Source organism: Poeciliopsis prolifica, unplaced genomic scaffold (assembly GCF_027474105.1).
Source record: "Poeciliopsis prolifica strain line A6 unplaced genomic scaffold, Auburn_PproV2 SCAFFOLD010, whole genome shotgun sequence".
In the NCBI taxonomy this organism is placed as follows: domain Eukaryota; kingdom Metazoa; phylum Chordata; class Actinopteri; order Cyprinodontiformes; family Poeciliidae; genus Poeciliopsis; species Poeciliopsis prolifica.
Window position 1 is genome coordinate 11,626,703 of NW_026562385.1, and position 10,785 is coordinate 11,637,487.

The window sequence follows — 10,785 nt, forward strand, 5'->3', positions numbered from 1 at the left end:
CCTGCAGACTCCGCGGGAATCTCCATTCACAGAGATCACATGACCATCAGCCCTATCGGTTCCCCGCCACCCCCGATGTCCTCGTACCGTCTCGCTCCATTTCCAGCGAAGTCTAGACCAGCCCGAGCAGCAGCACTCGCCACACTGCGCGGCCCACGGGTCGGGCCGGAGCGCCATGCTGCATCGCTCCTATTCCACGCAGGTCTAGGCCCAGCGGACATTAACCCCTTCCCCTCCACGCCCCACAGACTTTCTTAAATGCCGGGGAACCGATAGGAAAACTATTTCAGACTTCTTTCTTAAAATACTGTGAACAATCAGCGGGGAGTCACCCATCTCTGTTGAGCGATTCATTTTTACGTTCTTTTGTATCGAATCAGTCGCAGTGGATTTCTCCTGCTTTGACTTAAGAGATTTTTGTATCGCGAAGTTCACACCTGTGGAACAAGAGGCAGGATCTGACATGTGGGGATGACCTCCGCTACATTGGACCAAAGACACTCGCTGCGGGCAATGTGTCGAACTCTGTTAACATCTTTTTACCAAGCCACACACTAAAAATACTCATAAGCTGCGTTTCCATTAACCATATGATTGCTCAGTTTGACATTTCTGAAAAACACATTTTTCGATGAAAGCGGTGCTACACGCTATTGAATCATGGGGCGTACTTAGATTTGTCTATGTTAGCAATCAAACTTTTTCATAACTATATACCGCAAACATTTTTAATTATAAAGTCCCAGTTTAGATTCTTAACTGTTTAACATGTGTTGGTATTTCATCATGTAATTGCCTAAAGTCATATTTAGGCCATAATGAGAAATCTGCGTCATACTGAGGTCATACTGACCTCTTTACCTTGCTACGTCAAAATACATTTGCTTAATGGAATTTTTTTTTTTTTAAAAGTCGTTTTTTAAAATGTTATGGCGCTAAAATGAGGTGGGGTTTTTTGGGGTTTATTAAAATTAGTTTTATTCGCAAAACTGCAAAAAAAAATTTATTGTATCATACAAGTCATGATCAGCAACAGGATGTTATCTTTTACTCAAATCATGACGAAGACAATGGGAAGTTTTTGGAGCTGAAACATTGCAAACTTGTGGAGGTTTTCTTGACATTAGCGGAACATTGACAACATTTTGTGCACATTTACAATGAAAATGCAGCTGTAAGCACACATTTTTGTTTTTTTTTCTTTCTTCCTGCTCATCTCATCGAACACGCTGCTGACATTTGGGTGGTCCACTCTGCACTGCATGCAGTCCATCTCGAGCAAAGCACACTCAGCAGAAACAACCGACAAAATCAGACAGCAGGAAAAAGCACAGAACCTTTCAGAACCGGTCTTCTTTAGAGCTTTTTTACTCTGAGATGGTCGAAATTTTCCAAACTCTAATGGAAAAAGCATCAGAGTTGCTGACCGCATTAATGTCTTTTTTTGTTGTTGTTGTTGTTCCTCCATGTTGTATGAGATTCTTGTTCAGTCGTTGTTTTGCTGGATTTGGAACATTGTTTTCCCAGGAAAAAAAAAAAAAGTATATTTTTATTCTGCGGATCATCCCTGCAGTGTTGCTCTTCTGAATCATTCTGAAGACTTTATGTTCACTGCTCTGTATATAAGGTAGACGCCATAAGCGCCACATGCGGTGAGACAGTTTTGCTGAATTTGATTTGCACACTCTGCTCCTTCGTCTCCCCTCCCAGACATGGTGCCATCATTGTGCTGTGAAAGGGTTCCCCCTGCTGGATGGCCTGTGCATAAGGACACTAAGGAACAAAGAAAAAACAACAACTTCTCAACATGTTGTCATATTACAATCTTAAATGCATTTTATTAGGATTTTATTGATGATAGACCAAGACAATGCATCGGAAAGCAAGAACTTCTCAAATTTTTCCTGAAAAAAAAAAAAAAATTAAAACCTAACTTTATACCTACCCCCTTTATTGTGACCGATTAAAAATAAATCCAGTGTAATCAGTTTCTTTAATGACATTATTAGTGATTATTCAGTCCACCTGAATTAGCTCCAATTACTAAACAGAACTGAAAGAGGTTGACTAAATATCTGGCAATGATTTACATCAAAGAATATTCACATTTAAAAATGGCCTAATCAAAGTCTAGACCAAAATCCTCTTCATAATTCCAAGCTGTTCAGAGCTGGTGGACTGCATTGTAAAACGCTCCACATGGCCCCTGAAAGGTGGTTCTAGAAAGTTCTGCTTTTCTTGGGGAGGCTAAAAGGAGAATAAATTCAAATGCGCGCCACACTTTTAAGTTTTTCATTCAAGCGTTATTTTCCCTCCACGTCACAAATCTGCATAACTTGGTTTTGGTCCATCATGCAAACTAACCAATAAAATGCATTTGTATTGAGAGGTTAAGATGTTTAAGGGACGCCAACATTTTTGGAACGTCGCTGCACTCTAAAGCACACAAACGCATCACTCGGTGTTGCCGTGCCCGCACTCCTCCACGCCCACTTTCTAACCCTGAATCTTCTTTGTATGATACTGTAAAAAGAGACATTTTTGTACTTGACAGCAGAATTTTTACTCATTTCACTTAATGTTCAAATTGGGTTAAGTCGTGTGGATTTTCAAAACCCATTTTGATGGAGAACGTGGATTCTGACTTTGCAACGCCAAACAGGTTGAGAAAAGTTTAAATGACTCGCCTTTCGTATCCAGCTGTAACTAACCAATGGGAGAGTCTCCTGGGAGTTTCTATGGGATCACACTGTTATGTTGCTTTGGCTAAATCTAAGTACACCCTGGCAGCTTCCACAAGATTTAAAGCTTTTTTATTATTTTTAAAATGATAATAATAATTGGAAAAAAATGTTTTGAAACTGAAATTAAAGATTTGAAAAAAAAAAACAAAAAAAAAACGACTGAATCTGAAAAGTAGTTTTTGGTTTTAAACCTTTTTTTGTTTCAAATATTTTATTTCTGTTTTAAAATGAGTTTTTACCTTCAAATCTTATGTTTTTGCTGTTTCAGTTTGTCATTATTTTGAACAAACTTTGTGGGAAGTTATCCTCTGGGATAATATGGCATATAACGAAGTCCTGTTAACGCATCGGGAGAGATTTTGATGCTAAAAGCGATGATGCATGCTTGTGAATCCTGGGGATGTAGATTCTTCTATGACTGTGTTGGCAAACAAATCTTATTTTTATCATGACTGTAAACTGCAAACTTTTTCAGTCCCATTTTAGGTTACTGATCGAACGCGTGTTTTTATTTCAGTGCTAACTTTCGCGATGTCAGCCTCATAGCATAATTGCCGAAGTTATATTTAGGCCAAATTGAGATATCTGTGCAATATCGATCTCCTCACACTTCTCCATCACCTCAGCCTATCAGGACACTTGTTAACGTCCAAATCAACTTTTTTTCAACTCCCATATTCATGTTTTCTCTCGTTTTCCAAAAACACTAAAACATGGCTTTGACAATTATGCTACGAGGTTAGCGGTGAGTATCATGAACATTTCAACTTCACACATGATTAATTGGGAATGTAAATCTCTTCAGTATGAAGCAGCTGTAGGAATTCCTCAGTTAAACATGGATCATTAGCTGTTTTTCCATTGGCTAAATAATAGCACAATTTGACACATCAAAAATAAATTTTCTCAACGGAAACATGCCAGTGTTAATCAATTGTGGTTTTTGTGGCTTTTTTTTTTTCAAATGTCATATAATGTTTTTATATCAGCATTTATGAGAGAAACTCCATTTGTGTTAACCTTAAAATTTTGTGAACTGAAATCTCAAAAATAAAATAGCTTAATGGAAACACAACAATTTTGGTTAAAAAAAACAAAAAAAAAACTTTTTGGAAGGTTGGAAGGTTGGATGAGGCAGGGGTTTTTTTTTGGCCATAGCAAAATTGGATTATTTTGCAAAGCTGTGATGGAAAAACTTTTTTCACATCATACAAGTCAGAGGATCAACAACCAGACGTTGCCACTGGCACAAACCATGAAGAAGACGACGACAGGAAGTAGTTGGAGGATGGTGGGTGCAGCAGTTTTTTTTTCCATCACTTATTGGTTGAACAGTTTTATTCACATGTGATTTTAACTGCATTTCCTATTTAATCACAATTGAGATATTGTGGAGGGGTTTACATTAGAGGAGTCTTGATAAAGTTTTGCGCACATTTTTAATGGAAACACAGCTATTGCCTGTCAGCTGATGGTATTCACAACGCTCCCAGAAGCTGAAGCTCATGGAAAACAAAAGCTTTCTAAATCAGTGGTCTCTCTTTTCAGTCTTTTAACAGACAACCATCCACAAGACAAACTTTCCAGACTCTTTCCCTCTGCTGATATTTACCTGTTTGTCTGAGCCCAAATGAAAAACTAATCCTCCAAAGTCCAAACGTGAAGTTTGGTGAGATGTTTTCTCCCTCCGCCGTGTCTGTATTTTCTGTCCTTATTTTTCCTCTGCCACGCCCCACTGACGCAGAAAAGCCTTAAAATAATCTCCATGGAGACGTGTAATAACTGGGAGGGTATATGTTCTGCGCTTCGAGTTCAGCGTGTGAGCAATTCCTCTGTCGATCTTCAGATGTGCCGTCGGTGTTCACCGTGGCGCCGCTAAAGAGGTTCAAACGGCGGCACGCCACAAGTCAAACGACCCTCATGAAGATGCAGATTTCTCTTTTTGTTCAGCTTGTCAGCTGCGCCGCTTCGCTTCCCCTGTAAACTCTTCGGCGAACTCGTTAGAAATCAAAGAACAAAACACGCCGAGGTTGACTGATACGTGAACAAAACACTCGTCTCCTCCAGATCCGCAGCTCTGAGGGACGGCCGCGTCTCCTTTGATCCCGTTGCTGCAAACATTCTGTTTTTGTAAGGATTTGTGTGGAGAGAAAAATAAACGGATATTGCAATAAGAAATGGGGCCTGAGTCAGTCTGCGGAGTCTGTTGGCGATTTATGGACGGAGCTGCCTGCCTCTCCACACGGCATGGTGTGGGGTCATTATGTCTGCATAGCTTTATAATGAGCGCAGACGTCAACGTCTGCAAGAAGTATTTGCTCCATTTCTTCTGCTTTTGTGTTTATCGTCACAATTAAATGGTTTTGAACTGAAATATTTGAGCTGCTGACCCCGAAAATGACAAGAGGCTCGTGGCTGTTGGTTGAATTCACAACCAAGTCGATTAAACAACAGACACTTTGCAAACCAAATGCCTTCAAAACCAAACAGCGAGACGTGAACTGCATCAGAATCATCGATTCCTGCTTTCAATCTGCTCTTGTTTGGTTTGGGAGGATTTCACATGAGACATTTGGGAGGATTTCACATGTTTTAACATGAAACATTCAACACTGCCCACGTGGCAGTGTTGCGCATTTACTGAAGGAATCCACAAGATGGCGATGCACGTCATGTACAGGAAGTGGGCAGAGGCATTTCCCAGCTTCCCTTTCAACCTCCTGAAGCGGGAGGAACAATCAGATGGCGGCTGATGAGGCCTGCACCTGTGTAGGCTAATTGGCGAGGAAAAGATTCGTCCTCTTAATGTCACAGATTATTGGAGGAATTACACGTACATAAGTGGCTTTACAACCTTTATGCCGCATGCCTGATTTGCACGGAGCACCTTTCTGACTGATTTTAGGGATTTATGTCTGTGGAACAACTTAAAGGTTTAAGTAAACACAACGTCTAATTGCAGCCGACTCAATTATTCGGGTTTCGACCATGATGCACCTCCGGTGTTGTCCAAAAAGATAAAAAAAACAACAACAAAAAACTTGTTTCTGGTTTTAATTCCATCCTCTTCCTTGTCTCTGCGTCCCAGTCGTATCTGCATGGGAGATTCCTGTTTGCTTCATTGTCAAACAGAACGCTTCTGGATTACTAGTGCAAAATTTTGAAGTAGAGAGGAAATGAGTCAGAATACGAGCCAAACGTTTGGAAACAACTTTAGGTTTTTGTTACCTTTTTTTTTTTGTAAAAGTAATAAAAACACATTTAGCATTTATTTACTGCATGATCAGACTTCATAAAACATTTTTCTCGTTCTCTGAGCAGACACTGATGTTCTCAAAGTATTAGTCAATGGATATTAAAGGGGCAGTATAAATGGCACAGTGCCATTTTATAGTACAATTGAGTCACTGTGCTGACTTCATCAGTTTGTAAAAATGCTGCAGGTATCAAATGAGACTTAAAAGAAAATTTACTTTGTAAATTAACACATTAAAATTGAGCTTCTGTCTCTTTAAGAAACTCTTGCTCTTTCTGAAACTCCCCTTTCAGGAAATAATCAAAACATTAACAATGGTTTTACCAGCGTTTCACTGAGAAGTAGCTCCTATAATGAGCTCGGTTGACGTTCTGTGTTTGCTAATCACTGCTGGCTAGTCTGAAGGAGTTGAGTGAGGGAGCCGAGGGAAAGGGCGGCTCTGTGAGGCAGGATTTCATAGTAGCTTTACCAATCGAAGCAGAAAGCCAATGATGGTGTTCTCTTTTACTCAATCAAACTTGAATATAATTCTCTGTATAATTATAAGGACATTTTCAGCTGTTTTTATGAATAAAATTCACATTGACACCCCCTCATATGCCTCTAATCAGTCACCTTACTCCATGCGTCATTTAATCTCAGTATGAATCCAGGCGTTCTGCAAGAGTCCCAGATGTTTATCAGAGGTCACTCGAGAACAAACAGCATCATGGAGGAACTTAGCACAGATAAAGGTTTTTGAGAAATTTCAACATCTGGTCAAGACTGAGACAATAACATAACAAATGTGCTCCAATCTTTGTCTATATTCCATTAATGTCAAAAAATCACAATTTTGTGATTACGATGTTTCCACTAAATAAGATACATAATCAAAATCACACTGGAATACATTTAACCCTATGTATTTGTACAGTTTTCTCTGGTTTGAAATGTCGTGACATTTTTACCTATCACTTATTATTCGCAGAGATAATTTGACGTATGCGTTGTTAAATTTTCTATCACATCTAAAGCTTTCAGATCTGGAGAGAACATGGCGTCCTGTCTGGTCTGTGAGTAACTGCTTTTCAGATATGTCTCCTGGTAAGGAAAAGGTAAAATAAATAAAGAAGTAACTAAATGAAAATGTTTGATCCAGCACCGAGTCCAGTGGATTTTGAATAGATGATTGAATTGGTCACAGCTGATGGTCAGAATGGAGGAGCTTGATATTGGTGTGGATATAAATCTTGCTGCGAATCTGTTGAAAGGCCTGAAAATGACAGACTCTCTTCATACAATCAGATTAAACTTGAGTTACTTTACGATGATGGTCTTACTTCATTCTTCTTTATTGTTTAACCCAGACTTTGTCTCCTCAATCACCTTAGCTTGAGGTACTAAAAATCTATTTTGGATCATCTGGCTTGGTGACAATACTCTTTCTGGGGGCTTTTTTTTTCTCGTCTGTGGAGGCGCTGCACCAAGAACCACTGAAGAAAACACTGAGTGCAACTTCCTTCGTCACAAAATGGTCCGTTTTTAGTGGTTGTAGGATTTCTCTTTTGTCTCTTTGGCTAATGAACACAATACATTTCTCCTGCTGGTACTGGCAATACAGGGGTTTGTTTTGGTTGTATTAACCCAGAATGCCTGGCGCTACAGTCCACTTGGCGTTCACATATGCATTCTAACCGCACCAGAGTTCACTATTAGCGGAGCCGATACCTAAGATTTGTCTTTGGGAGGAGACCACCAGTCACTTCTTCGGCTAGTGCTGGGCTAGCACATTTGTTTTGGTTGTGTTTACCCTGAAAGCCCAGCACTATTTCACGCTTCCTGCTTTTGAAGCGGTCGCCGGTGCAGTTGGCGTTCAATCAGCCCCAGATTTCACCTCAAGAACCAAAACCAAGATTTTTAGGCAAACCAGAGATCGTTTTATTGGTCCGCATCAGAGTTCAGATCTTCCCAAATGAACTAGAGTTTGACTATAGCGTACTAAAGAGGCCTGGTGTGAATGCTCCCTAGAAAACAAACTTTTATGCAACCAATCAAACTCCAAAACACTTGCAGCTTCAAATGTACACCTGACTTGTCAGAAGAAAAAACACACAAAAAAAGTAATGCCACATCTTTCAGACTCTTATTTGCGAAACAAAACGTTGAAAACACACTGATCATTTTCCTTCCACTGCCCCAACTACATTCACCATATGCGTTTTTGTCACAGGACACGACTTCTCTGGGTGTGAATAGTTTTGCCAGGCATTGTGTGCCGCCATTTTGCTGCAGCCAGATTCAGCTGCGTTTTTCTGAGTGCGGAGCTACCAGGAAAAAGAGACATCTGCTTTGTCTGCAGCCAAGGACACATCCCTAGAAAAAAAAAATAAATCACAAGTTTAATGAGCTGAAAATTTTCCATTACTATCACTTAAAATTACGAAGAAGCTCCAACCAATAAAAGAAGAGATTTCTGCCTCTGGTTATTTTTTATATATATATATATATATCACTTCTCTGCATGTAGAAATAATTGCGCTGTAGTCCAGCTAAAGCGCTGTGTGTCTTCTCTCGGCTGTGTCACAATGTCAGATGTCTCCTTCTAAAACTCACAACAAGGCATGAAACGTCTTCACTCCGAGCGCCGGCGTGATTTTTATGGAAAAGAAATGAAGCGGCGTTGTTCTGAATCTGAATCAGGTGAATATGGAGAGAGGGATTAAAGCACTGCAAGGCATTTTTCATTTTAAAATTGCTTCAGAGAGAGGGGCTGAGTGTGCCTCTACAAGCTGTTTCTAATACTCATATAATGAAGGGGAAAGAAACCGAAATGTCATTTTCTTCATTAAAATTGAACTACAGAATGAGTTTCATTATTTAATAGCCGGGCTGTCTGCCGCGCGCCGCTCTAGCACCAAAACTACAATTGCATCTCTTTTTACAATAATTATTTCAAGAGGATATTGATTTCCTTTGTGGTCGGTTCATTTTGAATCTTACATTATCTTAACCATGATATATGTGCTTGTTCCTGAGCGAGCGAGCTTTTGTACTCCTTCCCTTTTTTTTTTTTTTTGTCTCAGAGAAAGCAAAGACACCAAACAACAAAAACCCCGTTGCATCTCAGGCTCAGTCCTGCCCCCCGCTCGCATGCAGTAGCACCAATCGGTTTTCCCTCGATGGGTCAAAGGTGAGGTGGAGCCGGCTGAGGGGCTCCACTGAGGAAGGTGCACATGTCATCATCGCGGTTAAGTGGGCCGACGGCGGAGAGGCGAGCCGGATGAGTCATGGTGAAACAGGCAGAGGAAGGGACGTGTACCTGGGTGTGTGTGTGTGTGTGTGTGTGTGTGTGTGTGTGTGTGTGTGTGTGTGTGTGTGTGTGTGTGTGTGTGTAAGAGGCAGAAAGATGCTGGCATTGAATTAGTATACCGTGCACTGTAAGCTACAAAGCAGATGCAGAGAAAACTTATTAGTTCTCTTGCTCCTGTTGTTGTTCTGGGTTTTCCTTTCATAATGAAACTAATGCACAGAGGCACTCAGGCTTCCACACATACAGAGGCCTGCCAAAGTATTCAGACCCCTTGTACTTTTTCGCATCTCGTTACAATTGTAACCTGCAGCGCATTTCATTGGAATATATAATAACTTTAATTATGGTCATACTTCTTTTATTTCTTTAGTTTTTGACCCAGCCTGTCTTCTCATTACTGTAGCTTGATGTTGCAAGAATCTATCATCTGGATCATCTTGTTGCAGAGGCTTGAATAAGTCGGCTGTATGTCTGCACTTACTTTTTCTGGGTTTTTTTTTCTTTGCTCATGAGAAACCTGTTCACCCTCCTCACTTGTGGTGGCGCTCCACCAAGAGCCACTGACGGAAGAACAGAAAAACATCTGAAGAAGACACTGAGCGCAACTTCCGTCTTCAAGACGTGGAACTAAAAATAGAGTGGCGTCAAATTTTAGTTGTTGTAGGATTTTTTTTTTTTTCTTTCAAAGATTGAGCCATTTATTCCAACAGTGGTAGATTAGCATGTTTGCTTCAGTTGTACTTTCCGCTTCCTGCTTTTGGAGTTGTCTCCACTCCGCTTGCCGTTCACATATGCATTTGAATCGCGGCAGAGCTCACCTCCATCAAACCGGGACCCGAGGTTTGTAGGCAGAGCAGAGTTAGCTTTTTAGCTCGAAACAAACTGGACGTTGGAGGCAAACAAACTAGTTTGATTAAATCCTACTAAACAGGGCTGGTGGGAATGAACCCTAACAAACCTCTGCTGTCTCCACAGAACAGCTGGATTTATATGTGCTGCATGACTTCTGAAGGCAAATATTTATTTAGGGGTAGCTAATCACAAAGACTCTTTTTACATTTTTAATTGTAAATAAAATTCTAAATTTATCTTTAGACACTGCTTTGAGTTGGTCCAATATGTGAAAACCTACTAAAAAAACGAACCCATTTTTGTTGTTGTAAAGTGAAAAAATATGCTGCCAGCCCTTTATTAATGTAGTTAAATCATAATTGTTCAGGCAGAACAACAGACCTCACACAATGAAATTAAACAAAAAACTGTGAGGTATCGATTTCATGTTCTGTGCAGAAGGTGTGAAATAAATTGAAAGCGTTAGTACGGCCGCTGGACACGGACAAGAACCCTAACTTACACGCTTCCACCCCACATCCCACCTCCACCCCGACCAATCCCAAACACGACGAGCAATTACCGATGCCCTCTGAAAACTCGGGAGGATTCAATCAGGCGAAAGTTGAGCTTCATATCCAGCGGTGAGCAGAGGTTAATTA

The 10,785-nt window shown here is 40.4% G+C and overlaps 1 protein-coding gene across 2 annotated transcripts in view; it reads left to right on the forward strand.

Moving 5' to 3' along the window:
- Nucleotides 1–3,674, forward strand: part of plppr2a (phospholipid phosphatase related 2a) — a 37,227-nt gene extending 33,553 nt beyond the window's left edge. For both annotated transcript variants that reach the window (XM_055035788.1, XM_055035791.1), the window contains one exon: nt 8–3,674. In XM_055035788.1, coding sequence (XP_054891763.1) covers nt 8–43 — 36 coding nt within the window. In that variant the 3' untranslated portion in view covers nt 44–3,674. The remainder of the gene's footprint in view (nt 1–7) is intronic.
- The last annotated feature ends 7,111 nt before the right edge of the window (nt 3,675–10,785 follow it).